Source organism: Solanum stenotomum, chromosome 1 (genome assembly GCF_019186545.1).
Source record: "Solanum stenotomum isolate F172 chromosome 1, ASM1918654v1, whole genome shotgun sequence".
In the NCBI taxonomy this organism is placed as follows: Eukaryota; Viridiplantae; Streptophyta; class Magnoliopsida; order Solanales; family Solanaceae; genus Solanum; species Solanum stenotomum.
Window position 1 is genome coordinate 7,923,544 of NC_064282.1, and position 21,473 is coordinate 7,945,016.

General features: G+C 35.2%; 2 protein-coding genes across 4 annotated transcripts in view; one reads left to right on the top strand and one right to left on the bottom strand.

Annotated features, from left to right (window-relative positions):
* Positions 1 to 1,552: 1,552 nt before the first annotated feature.
* LOC125844164 (WEB family protein At3g51220) lies at positions 1,553 to 2,401 on the bottom strand. The gene is made up of 2 exons (XM_049523428.1): positions 1,968 to 2,401; positions 1,553 to 1,847 (listed from the first exon to the last, which is right to left on the bottom strand). Exons 1-2 carry the CDS (start codon positions 2,374 to 2,376, stop codon positions 1,564 to 1,566), a joined length of 693 nt encoding a protein of 230 aa, XP_049379385.1. The 5' UTR covers positions 2,377 to 2,401; the 3' UTR covers positions 1,553 to 1,563.
* Positions 2,402 to 5,012: 2,611 nt separating this feature from the next.
* The window catches only part of LOC125849367 (DExH-box ATP-dependent RNA helicase DExH7, chloroplastic), a 28,475-nt gene continuing 12,014 nt past the window's right edge, over positions 5,013 to 21,473 (top strand). For all 3 annotated transcript variants that reach the window (XR_007444616.1, XM_049529435.1, XM_049529446.1), the window contains exons 1-20: positions 5,013 to 5,395; positions 5,624 to 5,726; positions 5,831 to 6,024; positions 6,806 to 6,859; positions 7,294 to 7,447; positions 7,518 to 7,906; positions 8,662 to 8,880; positions 11,598 to 11,709; positions 12,228 to 12,410; positions 13,053 to 13,132; positions 13,894 to 14,016; positions 14,427 to 14,513; positions 15,689 to 15,789; positions 16,528 to 16,585; positions 16,742 to 16,807; positions 18,599 to 18,681; positions 18,792 to 18,975; positions 19,312 to 19,458; positions 19,557 to 19,658; positions 19,764 to 19,916. Coding sequence is in view for 2 of the 3 variants with exons in the window: in XM_049529435.1 (XP_049385392.1) it covers positions 5,129 to 5,395; positions 5,624 to 5,726; positions 5,831 to 6,024; positions 6,806 to 6,859; positions 7,294 to 7,447; positions 7,518 to 7,906; positions 8,662 to 8,880; positions 11,598 to 11,709; positions 12,228 to 12,410; positions 13,053 to 13,132; positions 13,894 to 14,016; positions 14,427 to 14,513; positions 15,689 to 15,789; positions 16,528 to 16,585; positions 16,742 to 16,807; positions 18,599 to 18,681; positions 18,792 to 18,975; positions 19,312 to 19,458; positions 19,557 to 19,658; positions 19,764 to 19,916 (2,859 nt within the window). In the remaining variant the exon portion in view is untranslated. The remainder of the gene's footprint in view (positions 5,396 to 5,623; positions 5,727 to 5,830; positions 6,025 to 6,805; positions 6,860 to 7,293; positions 7,448 to 7,517; positions 7,907 to 8,661; positions 8,881 to 11,597; positions 11,710 to 12,227; positions 12,411 to 13,052; positions 13,133 to 13,893; positions 14,017 to 14,426; positions 14,514 to 15,688; positions 15,790 to 16,527; positions 16,586 to 16,741; positions 16,808 to 18,598; positions 18,682 to 18,791; positions 18,976 to 19,311; positions 19,459 to 19,556; positions 19,659 to 19,763; positions 19,917 to 21,473) is intronic.

Below are 21,473 nucleotides of genomic sequence, written 5' to 3' on the forward strand. Positions count from 1 at the left end.
CCACTATTGTTTGTCAGGTATACTAAAACTAGTTATCCAAAATTAATTGTCAATCAAGAAACAACTAGTCACTTTTTTCTAATTCTGCCCTTAATAATTACCTAACTACTGGTTTCAAAAAGTAGTCATTTTAAAGTTATAAGACTATTTTAATGTGAAAAAAGTTGCTTTTATAGTTTTCAAAAAGTACAAATCATTTTAATAATGATTGATAGTAGTGTTATATTAGTCAATTGCACCTTATATTAAATTTTTCTCGAGGGTTGTGCATGATCTTATCCTGACAAACAATAGTGGATAGAGAGAGTACATCGTAAAATGTTGATCAAAATTCTTATAGTTTAACTCTAAAAAAAAAGAAAAATATAACAATTATAACTAGACGGAGGAAATATTAGGTTTTGGAGCATGTTTGGATTTGTCTTTTCTACCGGATTTCTTTTTTATAAAATCGCAGTTGTACCATCACTAAGAAAGAAAACGAAAAATACTTTGATGCCCCCTACTTTTGTAATAGTTCTCCTTCTAATTAAAAAATTTCCTTTTACCTCTACAATGACTTATGCAATTTTCCATTAAAAATGAAGAATTAGGTTCTTCTTAATTTTAGCTAGGATAATTTACATTCTACCATAATTTCTTTCCACAGTTTGTTGTACTCTTGATCGGAAAAACAAAACTAATAATGAAATCATTTTNTTCTTAAGGATTGTGCATGATCTTATTCTGACAAATAATAGTGGACAGAAAGAGTACATCGTAAAATATTGATAAAAAATCTTATAGTTTAACTCAAAAAAAAAAGAAAAATATAACGATTATAAGTAGACAGAGGAAATACTACGTTTTGGAGCATGTTTGGATTTGTCTTTTCTACCGGAATTTTTTAATTATAAAATCGCAGTTGTACCATCACTAAAAAAGAAAACGAAAAATACTTTGATGCCCCCTACTTTTGTAATAGTTCTCCTTCTAATTAAAAAATTTCCTTTTACCTCTACAATGACTTATGCAATTTTCCATTAAAAATGAAGAATTAGGTTCTTCTTAATTTTAGCTAGGATAATTTACATTCTACCATAATTTCTTTCCACACTTTGTTGTACTCTTGATCGGAAAAACAAAACTAATAATGAAATCATTTTTCTCGAAATTCCCTTCAAAATTTTATGATTTCAGGTTATATATATACAGTATAAATATTTTTCAGTAATATATTACTCCATGTTGTGTGCATGAGCGCATTACCTTCGAGTAATTTAACTGTAGAAATATTTTACCCAACACATAAAATTCAAATTAGCTAATACACATATAAAACAGGAATAACAAAGTAGTACTCCTTCAAGAACATTGACACATGGAAATATTGAAAAATGATGAAATATAAAACTTTGAGAGGAACCAAAAAAAAAGCATCACTATACACAAACACACGAATTAAAAAGATTATGGTGTTTCCTCAAGCTTGAATCTCAACGAAAAATCCAGAAGAAAAAATTAAGTTACATCAAGCAACGATAGTGTAGTTCTTCTCATTATTAAGTATTAATTCTCTTCATTTCAGAAAAGATGAGAAGAAGCAAAAAGTGGATTATCAACACTAGTAGAACTTCTTTTTTTCCTTGAAAACAAGTCTGCAACAAGTGGAATGATGGGCTTCTTCTTCATTGTCTTCTTTTTTTCCTTTTTCTTCCCAAGCAAACCTAGATCTGTTTCTCCAATCGTTAACATCTCTGCTAATGTTGGTGATGATGATTCCCATTTCACTGATCTCATCATTTCCTTTTTCTTATTCCCATGATCTTCGTTGTTGACTTTCACTGATTTTGCTGCTGCCATTGCACCTGCAATATATATGTATGCTGTTAGTTAGGGAACTGAACTCATAACTTTAGATAAAAATTTCAAATATAATAATAATGTTTATTAAGTACTATTATTAAAATTGTGGATCTGTCTCTAACCTGCGTGAGCTGCTTCAGCTTGAGCCAATTTGGACATGTTCTTATGAAGCTCTGCGTTTAAAGAAGCTAACGCGATTTCAGTTTCAGATTCTCTTGCTTTCATAAGCTTCAATTCTGCCTTTGTTTCCTCGAGCTCAGTTTCTAGCTTCTTCAGTGCTTCCACAACAATAGGATCATTCAAATCTTGAGGACTTGGTGAAGAAGCAGATTTCCATGACGTGGCACTTAAAACAATTTCTTGACTTGTAGGAGAATAATTGTTTGTATTCCATGGACTTTCTTGAGTTGGAAATGTGAAAGGCTTTGGAGAATAGATTTCTTTAGCCAAAAATCGTTCACCGAAGATGGCTACGGCTTCTTTGACGGAGCGAAAAGGTCGTGAAGAATCAACGTTGGAATGATAATCCATGGCTGATGATGATAATTTTGGTGTTATTTCCATGGTGTTTTAATTTGTTTGAGAGGTTGAAAGATATGGAAAGGAGAGAAATATGTGAGACAATATTATTATTATTATTATTGGATCATGATTGCTATAAGGTTTGATGAGTTTTCTTTGCTTTTACTTCAAATATATTCAGTTATAAGAGATTTTGATAATGGAGATTGGTCTAGTGTGGGGTGGTGTGTATATGTACAATAATCAATCAGTAAGTAGTCTAATGGCAAGCTGGTGAATTAGAGATCATATATATGGATATAGAGAGATACTGTCGTTTGAAGGTTAAGTTATAAGGGATTTTGAAGTTGGAAGAAGTCGACTCCTCAACTACCAAGCAAATGAATAAAGGTTTTATCTTTCTTTTTTTTATTTGCTCCCGAGGTTTGATATCTGTATTAAATCCCGATTAATTAAGTAAAATCTTTTAAAGGAAGTAAGTATGCTTCCTAACAGATTTTTTCCTATCAAGAGCTCAACAATACAAAGATCTCTTTAATAAGAATAGAAGAATCCTATATATCTATCTCAACACTACTCTTAAATAGTACTAATAAGATTTTTATTTAGTACTCCCTTCGTCTGACACTATTTGACTTGATACGATATATATTTAAGAAAAAAAGAAAGATTTTTGAAACTTGTGGTTTAAAATAATTTTTAGATATTTGTGTGATTGAAAATCATTTTATGAAGGATAAAATAGATATTTTAAAGTTTAATTGTTTCTAATTATAATAAGATAATGTTCTTTTTGGGATGAACTAAAAAAGAAAGAGTGTCACGTAAAATAGAAAACGGAAAGAGTAGTATTTTAACTCACATATACACAGGGAGTGCCAACAAAATGTACATATTTTAACATGTTGTGATTAATTATTTATCTTGTTTTTAAATTATTAGTGTCACTAAAAATAATTGACGACTTAAAAGATATTTTTATATTATCAGTATAGCTAAATTAAACTACTTTAAGTATACAATAATAACGGTATGAATTACGTACTTACCTTAAGAAGTAGCATATCTCCATCCATTTTCTTCTTGCGGTGGTTACATATTAACATAGTGCAGCCTTTTGTCTTCATAAGCAACATGCAAATTTTTGTTGATAAAAATACATATCAATTGACTATGATTTGTTAGTAGTTTCTTGATTTTTCGAATGTTTTATTTTTTCGAAGCTTGTACACGTTTATTTACAATGTAATGGTATAAAAATTGAGGAAAGCAAAAGAATTGAGAAAATCAACGAAAATTGAAAATAAAAAAAATGTATGTCAGTTTGATTTATAAATTTAATAAATCGACGCAACTAATTTAGTAATTTTTAATACAAAAAGAAAGCCAATTCAACGTATTAAGCTAGTCAGAAAGTACGTGAGTTAACAACAATATACAGTCCCACGTCTAAGGCCTCGTTTGGTCATGTGAGATAAAATCATGATATGAAATCATATAAAATGAAGTTGAAGTTTTGTTTGGACATGTAATTTGAATTTTTAAGTCGTAGTTCTTGCTCATAACACAAAAAAGCTCACAAGTTGTGAAAACTATCAAAATCGCTCCAATTCTTTATACAATCTTACCAAATGAGCAAAAATATAATACAATATCACAAAGCTAATTCAAGAAAAAATACAACGTTTATTAATTGAATTTTAGTTCAATAAAAAATAAAAATGAACATGTGTTGTAATGTACTACTCTTTATTAAGATCCTCTCACATAGTACTGTCAATCTCCTCGCGTTGAACATGCATTTCTCGATCAAATGACCAAAAATAAACCAATATTGTTACTTTGAGTTGTCTGTTAGTCAATACCAGTAATAACTATATCATTATGTTCATATTCCGTAAATATTTCATCATTTTCTCGATATTCTTGCAAAAATTATATAACATTGCACGAGATATGACAATTTCACTTGTGTGTCAATGATTGACATAATGATTCATGTTTTATATCAGTGAGAAATCAAAAGTTCATTTGATCAGATTGCACGATCTCATTCACATCCTTTAAAATCCTGAGAATGATAGCATAATCTTTTGTATGAAGCTAAAAGTCATTTATTTGAAAACCAATATTAAAAATATAATATTTATCTACCAATAAAAATAACATTTTTTTATAATTAATTAAAAAAAAAAACACATAAGGGAAATGAGATAATTTCGTGTAAACAAACTAATATTATTTTAAGAGATGACTTTTTTCCAAAAGTTTGGAATGGGTAGGGGTGTAATTTACCATCATGTGATGGAAATAGAAATTGATAAGAGTATAATATCAACTAGTATAAATTTTGTTACATAATCATATAAATAATAGTAGAGTAGTTGATAGATATAAAATGATGAGGTTTTTTAAAAAATAAAGTATAAATTTGTGAGTTAAATTTTATATTTAAAAAATGTAATACTATAATATCAAATTCTCAATTTATTTTTTTATATAAAAAATCATAAAATAAAAACTCGTGTCCAAACATTAATTTTAAAAATTTCAAATCACCTAGATGAAATCAAATGCACACGGTACTCAACATGACCGCGTACAAGCTAGGCCAACAGCATCGACCGTTTTTATTTGGGTTCACAACCATCGGTCCGGTCTGCGTCTGAACTCTGGCGATCAAATTTTCTCTCTGCTACTGTCTCACCATTGGTACTTCTTTCACTTTGTATTTACTTCTGTCTCCCGCCCATTTTCTTCTATGGCACCGAAGAAGAAACCTCAATCATCCAAAGGCAAAGGTTCTTCTCCCACAGGTCCCAAATTGCAAATTTCTGCCGAGAACGAGAATCGCCTCCGACGATTGCTGCTTAATTCAGGCCGCTCCACTCAGTCTCCGAATCTTATTCCAGCAGAGGATGCTCTCTCAAAAGCGCAGAAGGCCAAGAAACTTCGTTCTATCTACGAAAAGCTTTCTTGCGAGGGCTTTACCAATGATCAAATTGAACGTGCTTTATCCGCTCTCAAGGTACTATACTAATCAAGAAAACGTCCATCTTTCTAATCACAAAATTTAATGATCAATTTAACGGTGTAATTTCAAGAAAGACAAACTCATGTAATTTCAAGAAATATACCTGATTACTGTTTTTGACACATAGAATGTGTTCCTTTTTAGTTATTTGGAGATATAATCAGACACGTTCTCTCTGACATAGTTTTTAATAATATTTACCATTTCAAAAAAATTACAAAGGAGAGAGCCACGTTTGAAGCTGCTTTAGATTGGCTATGCTTGAATTTGCGAGGAAATGAGCTCCCTCTGAAGTTTTCAAGTGGTACCTCCCAATTGAACGAAGGTATTGATTAAAAAAGTTCTGTTTAATTTCCAGACTCAAGCCATATTGAGGAATTTTGTGTTAAGGAGAAAGAAGTTGAGTTCATGAATATGCATTTTTCGCAGGTTCTGTTGGTATCATATCAACTGCTCGACAAGATTGGGTTCCTTCAGCAGATTCATCTGTGGCAGAAGTTAAAGATGAGAAAATACCTAAAGTTTCAGTTGTGCCGAAGGGTCGAAGTGATAGTGAATCTCTACGTACAGTTGAACGCGCACAAGCTGATTGGATCCGTCAGTATATGGAACAACAGGAAGAGGTATTTATACAGTTCTATTTGATACTTCTACTTCGACTGGCGGGTACAATGGGTCTGTGGTGCTAAATTACTGCATTGTGTATGATTTCAGCTTTTGTGAATTATCTGTCTACAGTGAAACCAAAGGTAGCTGACAAAGGTTCTGCAGGGGAGTGGCTATGCCTAGTTAGCTACTGCATGCTTAACACTTCTAACATATTGTTTTTGTTTCACAGCTACTTCTTGTCTTAGAAAAATATAACTAAGATTCATGATAAAGAATTAGGACATGATGCTGTTCCCTCAATGCTGCTCGGACTCTTCAAAAATGTCGATGAGTGTGTGTCGGATCCTCCAAAAATAGTGTATTTTTGAAGGATCGGACACGGGTGCGACAACATTTTTGGAGAATCCGAGCAACTTAGCTCTCCCTCCTAGATTTCATCATCAATTGCTCTAGTTTAATCCATATACTTTTTGCTGTTTTTGGTTATCTCCCTGAGCTGAGTACTGTAACAATTTATTGGAGCTACATCTACTTATCTTTGTGACTTTCTCATCCGTTTGATGCCATCAATGAAACACCTTATTTCATCAAAAAAAGAAAAGAAGAATTAGGGCACGAGTCCTGACCTAAGGCAGCTAGACTTCGTCGAAATCTATCTTTAATCCCATTTCAATCTGAAACAAATTCTCTGTTTTTTAATCTTAAAGTTTCCCAGTATTAAAGATCTAAAAGCCACTGAAATTCAAAGTGTGCAACGCTGAGTCTATACATTCTTCTTTTACTATGCATTTGCAGGATGAAGCTGAAAGTTGGGAATCTGGTTTTTTTGACGATGGTTCTCTAGAGCAGGTAAATCTCATGGCAACTTTTTCCATGTTTCCACACTAATAAATCATCAGTTCACTTGCTTTGTGTCACACAGCCTCTTTAGTAATGACTATCTGATGATGTAGGCTTTCCTTTTATCGGTATCCATTTCCCAGTTCATTGTAGTAGTATGTTCAGGCTTTAGGTGGGGCTGGTGGATGGAGTAGATATATGGTTTACATTCTTGGAAGGCTTGTATGGCTATTTCTCTTGCGAAAATGACATGTTTATGTAAAGTTGAATCTGGATATTGTAACAGTTAGTTCCTTAAAGCATTTTCCCCTTTTTCCTGTTGTAGCGAATTGAATTTTGTCTTATCAGAGTAGATATAAGATCAATATCCCTCAAAACACTTGTTACTCAAAGAATATGAAAAGCATGCTACTGGTCTTGATTCATGTTTTGTTCGTCAACAGGTCCCGCGGAAAAAACGTAGTGTTGAGGCCATTGTTCAAGAATTTCATACTGCTAGGCTGGAAGCTATTCATGCAAAAGAGCGCGGTGACAAAAAGGGCCAGGAACTAGCCAGCCGAACCATTCGGAAGATCAAGCAGGAGATATCTTCTCTAGGTTGAAAACTTTTGATATTGTGCTTTCATTCCATTACTTTAGCAAGTTTAACTTATGACATTTATTATAGGACTACCGGATGATATCCTGGAATCTGCACATGAAAGTGCTTCCGACCATGCAGTGTTAGACATGTCCTCAGAAAAACTTGATGTTGACGATGTTACTTCACACAATTTCAGAACGTCCGATATTCATGAACATGAGATAGGAATGGACGAAGTGTCTGTCAATAACAGCTCTAATGAGTTCATCGAAGACAATCCATCAAGTGTTCCTTTAGGTGACAAGGCGGCTTCAGGAGGAGAACCAGAAGACGTAGAACTTGGTGATTTCTTATTTGAAGAAGATTCCTCCGCTGATGTGTTGGCTACTGTACTAGAACTGCAGAAGAAAGAAAAGATGAGAGAGTTATGCAGTCAGAAAAACTTGGAGAAGTTAGAAGGTATATGGAAAAAGGTAAAAGTCTGGTACCTGATCTTATGAGTTGGTTGTAAATTTTTCACTGTAGATTATAATCTAGAGCACCTCTTTAGTTACCTAAAAAACAAAGAAGATTTGGAACTCCTCTATTGGTATAAAGAAGGATATAATAGGAAAAAGATGCCTGATCAGTAGTTTTGACTTAAATAAGGTAGCCTCTTAAAGTGAACAAAGTATGTTTTCATTGTTTTCCTTTTCAATGTAGTTACTTTGACAGGATAAGGTGTAACTTGTCTCTGTTTTTATTAGTTTTGAAACAACCGATAGTGTTATTGCATCAAAGGGTGTGGCCTAACGGTTAATGAAGTTGGTTGAAACCTTGTTGGAGACCAAGGTTCAAATTCCAAGACAAAAAAACCTAGGTGATTTCTTCCAATCTGCCTAAGCCTTGGTGTGCTGAGTTATCCGGTACTCGTGTAAGTTGGAGGTAGCAGGTATCCCTGGAATAGTCAAGTGCGAGCAAACTGGTACAGAAATTATTGTTTTAGAAAAAAAGAACTGTTATTTTTATTAAGGTAAATTGATACTGGTAAGAAGGTTAATCCACGATGAGCCCGTATGGACCTGTTCTGTAGCGTGAAGTTAAACCACCTCCTCTTAACAACATGTGATGCAAAATGTGAACCATGTTAGATTTGTGTCACCCCTTTTCTTCTTGAGGTCTTCTTGCTTTTTGTTCTTAAGTTGTTGTTCCTTCCCTAAAAGTGTTACAACTGTTGGCATAATTGCAGGGAGATCCACAAAAGATTCCAAAGGCTTTTCTTCACCAACTTTGTCAAAGATCAGGATGGGAGGCACCAAAATATGCGAAAATACCTGGAAAAGGAAATATTACAAGTTACTCAGTTAGTATAATGCGCAAAGCCAGTGGGAGGGGTAAGAGCAGAAAAGCTGGAGGGCTAGTAACAATTGAGCTTCCTAGTCAGGATCATGCTTCTTCTACTGCTGAGGTATGTCTAATGCTTTGTTCATACTGTTATTGCATTTGTTGTACGTCCATAAAAAAAAAGGAAAGAGAAGTTAATGATAATTGCAGTTCTACTATTTGGCCGTTACACAACGTTTCAGTTTGTGGGTGTAAAATATACCCTAATAGGGAGAATTTCATGTATTCACATCAAAATAGGAGTGTGTCATTTATCCCTTCGTTTCTTGTAAGATAGCAGTTGAATTTGTTTAGCTATATATACATTGTTTGTCGCTGGAGTTTTTTCTTTTTTGATAATGATTGATTGGCATCAAGAAGTGGCAATGGTTACAAAAATAGATATGCTAGCTCCGTTTGTCACTGTAGTTTAGCGGACTGAATTTTTTTTCAGTCCGCGATATGTCAGGGCCTCTAGGCACTACTAAATAATATTGGAAACTTTGGTTTTCAAGCCATCAAACTGATTATTGACCTTTTTTCTATTCAAGCATTTGATCGATTTCTCTAGAGTTTTTCCAGTTTGTTCTGTAGGCTTGTTCAATTTGCACTTTGACACTGCCCAAAGCCACACTTCGCGTTTCAGATTATCTTTTTGCCTTTTAAGACACCTTTGAAGGTTTATATGGAATAGATGTTAGCTCGTAACCCAAAAGATTTGTGATACTATTGAGAAGGTCTTAGGGATATTTATGGTGAGAGACTGTCTTGAAACATTAAAGTAAATTATGGTAAAGACAGGTTCTTCTGATTTATTTTCCACTGCTAAATTCTCTCTTTTTTCCTCTAGTTTCTCTCCTCCATAATTCACATATCTTCTTTTATTTTCTGGGAAGATTTAAAATGCCTGAGCTAGAAGAGAGTTTGTTTCTGGTCCAACTGAAGTTTCAACTGACTGGAAGAACAAAATCTCCTACTTGAGAAGTGAGCAGAGAAATAACAAACGTTCTGTTGTTGAACACTAAGAAACTGTGAATTTACCTACAGAGGGCCAGTAGTTTGGGCAGGAGAAGGATGCACCAGTATCCCCACAAGACACTTGCGAGGGCTATCTGTAAGAAGGAAGAGAGTAGAAGTTGATACCATTAATCAAATGTGTATTTGCATGTGTAATTCACATAGCCTTATTGTGATGGGTCTTTTGGATGCAAAATCAATTGGAAATGAAATATGTCATGATTTAGAGGAATAAATATGCGAAATTATAGAAATTCTTAACATGGTTGTAAGAAAGAAGTTCTGTACTCTCTGTACATATACGAACTCTCTCCTTTTGCTATTTTTGTGAATAACATTGCTGTACTTACTAAAAGAAAAGGGAAATATCAAATTATTGAAACATGAAGGGTAATGTGACAACCCCACTTATTTTTTTTTGAGAAAGAAAACATTACTTCTATATATCCACAGGTATACTACATCAAATCAAAGTGTAGTCCCCCTCCAAAAAGTTTTACTTACATCATTCCTAGGATCTTCTAGTTACAACCAGTCAATAATATTAAACACAGTTTCAACATCTCCTATCACTACTTGCTTACACCAAAAATAATAAAGCCCTAGGCACTTAGTCTTTATCTTCTGGATATTGTTCTGTTTTCCTTCAAAACATCTTTGATTCCTTTCCTTCCAAATTGTCCACCAAATGCAAGCTGGGACAATCCTCCATCTCTTCTCATTTTTTCCTGCATTTCCATCCCTGTTCCAGCATTGTAGGTATGTATTGGACTTCACCATACGTGTTTTTGCATCAGTCTTAACCCCTTTGTGGATCCCCCTCTGTTGCGTAACCCCTCTTGAAGTTTTATGGCTAGTTCATTAAATGCTGGTAAGAGNTTCCTAGGATCTTCTAGTTACAACCAGTCAATAATATTAAACACATTTTCAGCATTTTCTATCACTACTTGCTTACACCAAAAATAATAAAGCCCTAGGCAATTAGTCTTTATCTTCTGGATATTGTTCTGTTTTCCTTCAAAACATCTTTGATTCCTTTCCTTCCAAATTGTCCACCAAATGCAAGCTGGGACAATCCTCCATCTCTTCTCATTATTTCCTGCATTTCCATCCCTGTTCCAGCATTGTAGGACTTCTATAATACTCCCAGGCTTTGTCCACTAACCCCACTTATTTTTAGATTAATAATGATGCTATTGAAGTGTAATATCCTGGCAAGACAAGAAAAGAAATACTGTTCTAGGAGCTTTTGCCGCTTTTGCTTTTTGTGCAATAGGTATGTATTGGACTTCACCATGACGTGTTTTTGCATCAGTCTTAACCCCTTTGTGGATCCCCCTCTGTTTCGTAACCCCTCTTGAAGTTTTATGGCTAGTTGATTAAATGCTGGTAAGAGGCAGTTCATAGAGCTATTGTTTTCTCTTCTCTATTTGCTGTCCCACGGTTGACAGGACTCTGCTATAACTGTGATGTCATTTTCTTGTAAAAAGCATTTGATATTTTTTTTCTATAGGTCTTACTTAGATCTGATGTCACGTAATTGCAACTTTGATGAAAATACAATCTAATGTTGTAGTTTGGAATGACCAGTGTTCAACCTTATAAGGAAAATCACAAAATTCATGATCTTGGTTTCAGGAACCAGAGATCTTATTAATTAACTGGAATTTGCAGAGTCCTGTTGTAAAAACACTTGCTTACTTTTTTTTAGTTTGCTATGATTTTTGTTTTGAGATGTGATTCTAAAACATGGTTCTTTTCATTTTTGAACTGTGATTTGCTCAGGATGCACAAAACAGAGTTGCAGCGTATGCTCTCCATCGCTTGTTTCCAGATCTCCCAGTTCACATGCCAATTACCGAGCCATATGCATCACTTATTTTGCAGTGGGAGGAAGGTCATTTTTCTAACTTCACGTGCAGTCAAATGTTTAATATTGATATTACATTAAGCATTTTGGTAACTCAATTTTATACTTCACCCTGATCAAATTGGTCTCTTGTAGCCATAGAGCCCATAATTGTTTATCTAATCTTTTTACTGCAAACCTTACCTTGATAAACAGTTTTTTTTTATTGATGAAAGTTATCATAGAGAGATAATACACTCAAAAATCTTTGTCCAGAGGTAAAACTTATGCTACAACATCTATGAAAACAAGGAAAAAGACGGAATTTATTTTGAAGCATCCTACGTAAAAAGAATAATCCCTCCAAAATTTATTTCAACCCTTAAACGGTTTCACTGATGTAGGCAGCCTAATTCTCTTCTGTTATTTTTTTATCCGGCTGATCTCTTAGTGGTTGCTCATCTCATTAACAACCTGAAGATCCCGAGTCTGTGTCAGTTAGATTCGCAAGGTCTGGTCTGATATCTCCACCTCTTTCATGTGCATGGGGGTCTTTTCTGGGACAGGTGATTCTGTGAAAGATATTGTTGATGATCAAGTGGAACGAAGGGCCTATTTTGTGGATTCATTGCTGGAAGCTAGCGGTTCAGAAACCATAACTCATTCTGATGTCTCCAATAATGCTAGCAAAGAAAAGTTTTTACATCCTCACACCACCGAAGATAAGACGGTGCCTGTTGATTTTACAGGTGAAGTATGCTTATGGATTCTTTTCTGGTTTGCATCAGAAAATAATGTGAAATTGTTACTTATTTTCTTAAAACACTGCAAAATGTATGGCATTTCTTATGAAGCTGGTATTGGTAGAATTTGAATTTCTCTTTTGCTTTATTTTATTGATTTTGCGTCAACCATGGATCTAGATTAAGACTGCTTTTCAAAGAATTGCTGATATAATAAGTTTTTAATATTTGGTGATCGTGTCTATATACATTTTGTTCTTTTCTGTTCATTTAGCTGGCAATAAATGATTTATTCTGATGTCTACTGCAGTTCAATCTGTGCCTTTCTAAAGTAGCTTGTTTTTCATTTTTCCTTCTTTTGGGGAAGATATGACTCATAGGTAAGAATCGCAAAACAAGCGAACTAATTGTCCCGTGCTGGTGAAAATGGAAGTACCTCAAACAGATAATGTTTTCTATTTAGTTATAGGTTCAGCATATTGCCCTTAGGGGAGGGGTAAAGTGGTAAACAGTGAGTTTTAGTTATTGACTTTTACAAGATCTTGTATACCTGTTAGTTTTTGCAGGTTTGTGGAGGCTTTTGGGAGTTCATTGCTATTTCAGAATGTAAATGGTTCCTTTGCTGACTAATCTCTTTGTTTTCTGCAGCCAAAAATCCCCGTAAAGAAGCAGAAAGTTTCTCTCTGAAAAAGGAGCAGGAGGGTAGGAAGAAGTTGAAGAAGTACCAGGTCAGAGCCTTTCTAGTTCTATACTATTAAAATTATGTGGCACTGTGGATGAGATCATGTTAGTGCTGCTGTAACTTTAAGGCCATCTACTATGGAGTTGTCATTCACTTTGGGCTGCTTGTTACACTTTCACATAGATAGGCATCACTGATGAATAACACAGATTTGAATGATGAAAGAATTTGAAAGATGACAATGAACAAAAGGTAGGAAAGATCCTGAAGACAGAATAAAAAGAACCAGAGGGCACTAGCAGTTGCACTTTCGGCATTTTAGTAACAGTGAGGGATGTGATATGTATACTCTTCCTTTTCCTTCTTCTTTTTGGGGTGGGGGTGGGGATATGAATTCTGTTGCAAGCTAGGGTTTCAACTGCTATATTTCTTTACATTTTTTAGTTTTGATACAAATGGCTCTTTTTCGTTTTTGTTGTAGAGGTTGTCTGCAGCTTTGCGAAGCCTAGGTTGGTTTCTCACTTTTTCATGTTATTTTGGTAGAGCTTTCATGATTTAACAACTGACCTGGGGCAGTTGTTTGCTGGGATTCTGAGTTTCAGGTTGTCTGCATACGCTATAATGGTGGTTAAAGTTTATCCAGCCTTACATCATGCATTTCCGTAGCAGTCATTACATAGTGGCTTTCCTTATTTCCCTCTTTTCTCTTCATAATTTTGATTATTTTTTTTTACTTTTATCATTGATGTTACTTACCTCTTTGTCTGCTTCAATTTTTGAAGATATTTAATTATGTTCTCCAAGCAGGAAATGTTAAAATCACGGGCTGCCCTACCTATTGCTGACTTAAAAGGCGAGATCCTGCATTCACTAGAGGAGAATGATGTTTTGGTCATTTGTGGGGAAACAGGTTGCGGGAAAACAACCCAGGTGTTGAATTCTTAAATTTTTCCTTTTTTCTGTACCAAAATTACTTCAATACTGTGTTGAGGCGCAGCTTTCAAGGTGCTACTAGTTATGTGCTTTGGTCCTGTTTTCCCATTCTTTGGAGAACTTTCTTTCCCTTGTTTTATTGCAATGATCCTAGCTTGATGTGTTTTGTCAAATCAATCTTTTTTCAAAGGGGAATAGCAAATCAGTGCTTCTTATTTTCAGATAGTGAGCTGTAGAGAAGATCCTACTCACCTAAACAGTTGCTAGAGAATATGTCAGAAAAATTTCCAAATAAAGCTAATTGATTTAAGAAGTCACCAAGATGGTTTTTATGTGCAATGGAGGGTAACTTATAAAATCACATTTGTATCTAGAATCTTTGACATCTTACATTTTAATTTCTGTAGGTCCCTCAATTTATACTGGATGACATGATTGAATCAGGACGTGGGGGACACTGTAACATTATATGCACACAACCAAGGAGAATCGCGGTCAGTGCTACCATTCATTTACCATACATTTGCCTGCACTAACTGAAACATTGGTTCTGGAATTCAGTTCTTTAATCGTCTGCTTGTTTGATTCAAAATAAAATGTAATTTTTTCCATGCACCTGTTCTGCTGAAATTCTCAACTTCTATGACTTCCGCGGAGCTGCCAATATTTTTGCAGCTTTTAGCTGGTTGTGCTATTATCTCGGTTGTTGCCTGTTGGCTATGATAAAATATATTCTTGATGAGGCCTTGTACCATTGTTATTGTTACTCTGTTTGACACTTCTATTGTGTGCAGAACCCTCCAATACTTTTGGAGATTTTGCATGCAGCCGTATTCGGACTTCGAAATATATTTGATGCATTAGTGTTCCTCCGTTGTAGCTTGATGTCACCTTTTAAGCTCAATAATAGTAGAACAAGGTCCTTGGTGCCATTATTCCGGATTGTTGCCTGTGGACTATGATAAAATTTATACTATATGAGGTCTTGTCCATCTTGGTTAAGTATATGAATATTGGGATTTGTTCGACTATTATTGTTTCTCCGTTTGACACGTTTATTGGGTGCAGAACCATCTAATATTTTTGAAGGTTTGGCATCCAGCCATTTTAAGATACACATAAGCACACCAATATTTCCTTGAAATATACTGCCTTGTAAGATAACTCCAGAGCATCTTGCAGGTTTTTGCTTCTAGGTTATCCTACCTTTCTGTAACCTTGTTTTAGCGTGGATGAAGAATTAAGGATTAATTTTGTCGTTAGTTGAATTGTAGGTCAAACTCAAAGTTATTAGTTGGATTTCAGTTAAGATCAAAGTTATTAGTTGTAGTACGGTGAAGCATTGCAATTTAGAATAAGTGTATCACATCAAGGACAAGGCTTATTTGAACTCTTGTATATCAGATCACCTACCATATTATATGAAGTAACCGATCATATTTGAAGAACACATGCATGGAATTCAGAAATTCGATCAGATAGTTTTTTCTTTTTCTTTTTCTTGCTAATATAGGTTTTCTGCAATAGCTTAGCTGAGATTGGAGGCTCTTCCTCTTCACTTTTGTTGAGATGTCATTAAGCAATACTTTTGTCTTGCTCTTTACACCCACATTTTAGGTTTTCTCTCACTGACAACAAGATTTGCTGATTGTCATTTTCTCTTTGTTAGGCTACTTCTGTGGCTGAAAGAGTTGCTGATGAGCGTTGTGAATCTTCACCAGGTTCAAGTGAGTCCTTGGTTGGTTACCAAGTTCGCCTTGATAGTGCAAGGTATTGCTTCCGGCTTCCCAAAGTCTTCATTTTTAAATGGATACATTATCACTTGTCCCCAAAAAAAGGATACAAAAAAATGAAATTGGATGTCATGTTGACTCAAAATTTGCTTGTCTGGAAATTGATTTATATTACCACTTTAGTGTCGGCGAAGCTACCAGTGCTTAATAAAACCAGTCAGTTATCTCTATGTGGCTGGATGTATGGATTCTGCGCTGTCATTTCACTTGGTTTATTCATTTCATTCGATCACTTTAAACATGTTTTTATCAGGTCTACCATACATGACTCATGGGTGGAGTAGGATTACAAATAAGATATTGCTCATTGGATCTGAGACTTCGAAGGATTTAGATGTTGAGTTTTATGATACTTGGGTTCACATGGATAGCCAATTTTGTGCATCAATGCTCTGCTACTATTACAACTCCCACTGTGATCTGCTTTTGTTTAGTCAGTGATCTAATCATTCCTGCTGAGTCGTGTTCCCTTAGATTTCCTTAAGCATTGCAAACCTGTTTTCACTTAGCTTTTTGTGGGTCTCGTTGTCATCATGTAAGGACATAGGAATCTCCCATCAGTGGTTCTACCCAGAATAAGTATCATTTTATATTCGTGCTTTAAAAACTATAATCATCATTAATACTGAAATATGATAATGATTCTGTGATTGTCTTGTGAAGTTGTGATTATTACATCAAAACATCATCTATTAATCTTTTTACCCTCTTTCAGGAATGAGAGAACAAAGCTCCTCTTTTGTACAACTGGTATTCTTTTGAGAATGTTTTCAGTAAGTTTCCTACTAATTATATTGCATGCTTACCGACTATATTGAATTTATTTGACACAATCTTTGCCCACTTTACCTTTTTTAATTTTTTTTTATAAAAGAATGTCGAAATATTGGCCAATATCTTTTGGTGCAATTAAATGTGTTATTTTGCAGGGAAATAAAAGTTTGGCTGGTGTTAGTCATATCATTGTTGATGAAGTGCATGAGAGGTCACTTCTGGTGAGTTTTTTGTGCACTGCATGACATGTGTTTATGAATTATGGCGAGCAAGTTTATTTAATTTCCACTACTTGCTTGTAAAATAGATCAGGCTATCAAAAATTGACCATGTGAATATGAAAGCATGTTGTTTAGATTCTCTTATGCTGATTCTTATGAAATTAGGTACCTACTAATGGTGGCCGTCTAGATATAGACCATTGCTATCTGGTTGGTTAAACATGTTAAAATCTCGAGGAAAATGAAGAAGATAAATCAGTGAAGTGTGTGACAGTCTCAATTAGTATCCATCATGATAATTGGTTATGTCCATACTAAATCATGCTCCTTTTTGTTTTATGATGTATATAATTTGTTATGATGGGGAAATATCTCGTATACAGACAATATACCAAAAGGCGGAGAATCTATAGTAGAATATGATCTCCGGAAAAACCACCCTATTTTTCTACAAATTGAAACCTTGTGGGTGCATTGAGAGAGGAATAAAAGAGACAACAAATGAGAGACTATTCTCTTTTTAAATGCTCTCATATTTCTTTCTTTTAATAAGACCCACATGAGTGCTTGTGGGGCAACATATCATGCCCTTTGTCATCTCTAAAGGCTCAATTAATTAGTGCCTACTTCTTTGGGCTCGGTCGTTGTCCATAGCATCTCGATCTTAAGATCTCGCACCACCGGCGAGTTGGCCACCTGACAATGCAAGAGGATATGTTCATGTCGTCACCCATTTTTTGCACATCAAACGCGAGCTGACATGTTATTATTCTTTCTTGCTGCAAAGTGCAAACCAAGTAAATTGCTTACCTTTCTTGGCACCCGTGAATCCAAATTGACAAGTACAGAAAACCTGAGCCATACTGACTATAAGAGCTTACGGAAATATGATTTTAAGAAGAACCATAGATATGGTTCTTGTATGTATAGAGGACTGAGTGACTTCTTTGAGAACCATATTTTGATCTAGCTCTCATTACTTCTTTATTTACGATTTCCCCAACATTGATATCATTACTTACCTTATTAAAAAGGTATGAGAATTATTATTTTGACAAATTTGGAAGAACTGCACATGACTATGAATTCTGGAAAGAAGTAATCAAATGACTTTTATACTTCATTGGGCATTAGGAGGATTGAAAAAAGGACTGTTTTCTTGCTGCTGCACATTCTTTCAGAAGCCCTTCCATTTTTTCGTCATTTGGTTGGTGTACTACCGGTGCTATTGCTGCCAAATTTAGGCACACAAAGAAGCTGCTTCCTGACTGAGCCTCCAGTATTTATTAGACTCCACGACAGTCTGACTCTTGAGATATCAGCGGGATGCTTATAATCATTGTTGCTTCTGAAAATCTGGCTTTGATGTCACACTTCTCATTCTGCAAATTGTTGCAGCTATGGCAAATGCTGAATGCTCTTGCTGGACACCCCATTATATGCCCTTTACTCTAGTAACAGAAAGGATGACTTTCTTTCTTGTCTTTTGTCACATTCATTTAATTCTGAAATCCCAATGTTTTGTGTCTATGATAGTTGGGTGCCACTGTTCTCATCTTCTTGAAGAAATCAGCTATGGTTCATTTTCATTTTCATGAGACCCTCTTTTTATCTGCTCACTACTCACTACTCACTAGATGACTAGGACTATCAAACTGAAGAGGGAAATAGCACTTTTTGCTGTAGTCTACTTATATACCATTAATCTCTGGTTCTTCCTCTACTTTGTTGTATATTAATGGATATATTTGGAAACCAGTTGTAAGAAACACTAACATCTTTTAAAACCAGGGTGATTTTCTGCTCATTGTCTTGAGGAGTCTCATCCAGAAGCAATCTGCCCTTGGTACGGCAAAACTGAAAGTTATACTCATGTATGGTTTGGTTTCATTTGTCAATATCTTGCAACCATTATCTTGTTCTGTGTCCTTTTTATAGTTATGACTGCTCATGGATGAATTTTTTGTTTTGTTTTACACATCAGGTCTGCGACAGTAGATTCACATTTGTTTTCTCATTACTTTGGTCACTGTCCTGTAATTACCGCTCAAGGACGAACACATCCTGTTTCAACTTATTTTCTCGAGGATATTTATGAGAGTATCAATTACCGCCTTGCATCTGATTCTCCGGCTTCTTTAAGCTATGGAGCATCTACTAGGGAAAAGGTATTTCAGTTTACTTGCCTTAATTGACATTTTAGATGGACTGAAATTTGAAATTTTCTTTCTTTGCTACATATGCTCTCATTGGCAATTTCTAGCTTCTGCTTTGGAACTGCTCTAAAGTCTTCTGTTATACCAATCTTTACTTTTAGCTGAACTAATTTTCAATCAAAATCAATTATTAGTAAGGAATAGATCCTGACAAACCATCATGAGTGTTGCTCTGGTATTGGCTTACAGTTGAAGTAGATCTTCCGTATTGACTTGAAGTTCAGTCTGTTAACTTTTTGTTTATGTAGCTCAAGAGCTTCTTATATCTTTCCAATTGTATGAGTGCAGAATGCTCCTATTGGCAATCATAGGGGGAAAAAGAACCTTGTCCTCTCTGCATGGGGTGATGAATCATTGCTGTCTGAAGAGTACATAAATCCCTATTATGATCCCAGTAATTATCAAAACTACAGTGGACAAACTCAAAAAAATCTGGTAATTGTTTCTGAAAAGTACCTCTTCAGTGATGCTAATTAAGATCCTAAAAACTTTACTGAAAGAATACTGTGATGAACCATCTCTCACTATCTCAGAGGAAATTGAATGAAGACATTATTGATTATGATCTTCTTGAAGACCTGGTATGCTACATTGATGAAACATACCCTGAGGGTGCTATACTAGTTTTTTTACCGGTAAGTTCATCGATTTAACACTTATTTAAGTTTTGATTTTCTCTTTCGAAGTTTTATGTCTGCAAAAGAAAAGAAGATTGACTTGTGAATTATGTTCTGCTGAAGGGGGTTGCAGAAATAAACACCTTACTCGATAGACTGTCTGTGTCCTTCCAGTTTAGTGGACAGTCTTCTGAATGGATTCTTCCTTTGCATTCTTCTGTAGCATCTGAGGATCAGAAAAAAGTGTTTATTAGACCTCCAGAAAATATCCGTAAGGTAATGTTTTGTATTCAATCACATGTTTTTTCATTGAGACATTTATGCTATCTGATTACATTGTATGCATGCTATCTTCTTCAATTTGGGTTCTTTTCTCCTCTGCGCTTTTCTGTTCTCTTTCATGTGTTGGTTCTTGGTTGTGCAGTGTCTTGTGTTATTAATCTGCATCATTGTCTGAACACAATTAAATCAAGTAATTACTCCCTGAAGGCTAAATGCTTATTATCATTATATAGCTGGTGTAAACTAACTCCTGTCACTAGCATTGAACACTTCTCGAGTTTTGTTAGCATCTTAATTTCCTTTTGTATCAGAGTTGACAACTCCTCACTTTTGTAACTTTTTGCATGTTCTTGATGCCACCAATGAATTGTACTTACTTCCTCCAAAAAAGAGTAATATTGGAAGATGGTAAGTTGTTGTTTCTGTGCAGAAATTCATTTTGATGATTTTTCAGAATGATTTGCCCCTATAAANGATCGAATGACAGTCCGTGCTGGTCGACCGTAGTTTGTGTCAGAGGCTGGTAAGGGAAGTCTCGATCCACGGACACAGACCACGGACCGTGGTCTGATCTACGGACCGTGGGTCTGTCTATGAGTCGGGACTTAGCCAATTTTCTGAGCTGGTTTGGGGAGGGGTTGCAGTGGTGAACCACGGACCGCCAGCACGGGCCGTGGTCTGACCTACGGTCCGTGGATGGTGACCATAAGTTGCACCTGCAACTTTTCAAAATCTGCATTTTTGGTCCGTTTCGGATACGGGGTGTTACAGCTTATTATCATTATATAGCTGGTGTAAACTAACTCTTGTCACTAGCATTGGACACTTCTTGAGTTTTGTCAGCTCTTTAGCATCTTAATTTCCTTTTGTATCAGACTTGACAACTCCTCATTTTTGTAACTTTTTGCATGTTCTTGATGCCAGCAATGAATTGTACTTACTTCCTCCAAAAAAGAGTAATATTGGAAGATGGTAAGTTGTTTCTGTGCAGGAATTCATTTTGATGATTTTTCAGAATGATTTGCCCCTATAAATTGCTTGAATGGAACAGATGCTTGCGCTTGCAAATTGCCTTTCACCAGAACTAGCAATTGGATCTCCTTTTGCTATTGCACATACCAAGTAGAAGTGTTCTGAAGTATTATAGACTCTTTTAGCTGAGAAAGAGACTTCCTTCTCTGCATATCCTCTCATTGTCCAATGCAAGTTAATGCTCTAATTGCTCTTGCAATCTGGGAAAACCCTGGATCTTGTACTAATTGTTAATACCCAAGATTCACATTCTTTAATTACACCTGTATGATGAAGCAACAAGCTGTCTTCATCCTAGCTCTCCCATGTTCTTACTGCTATGTCATCAACAAAACACTTGCTGCTCCACTCCTTAGCGCCTCATCCCGCAACTACTACTTTTCAGCTTTCGTTGGAAACTTCCATTTAATTTGCATCGAAACCCTTTATCTACTGACATAATTCATGTATAATTTCAAATGATATGATTGACACATTTGTCATCTGCTTGTGTGACCAGCTCCTGAAGTGCCACATACT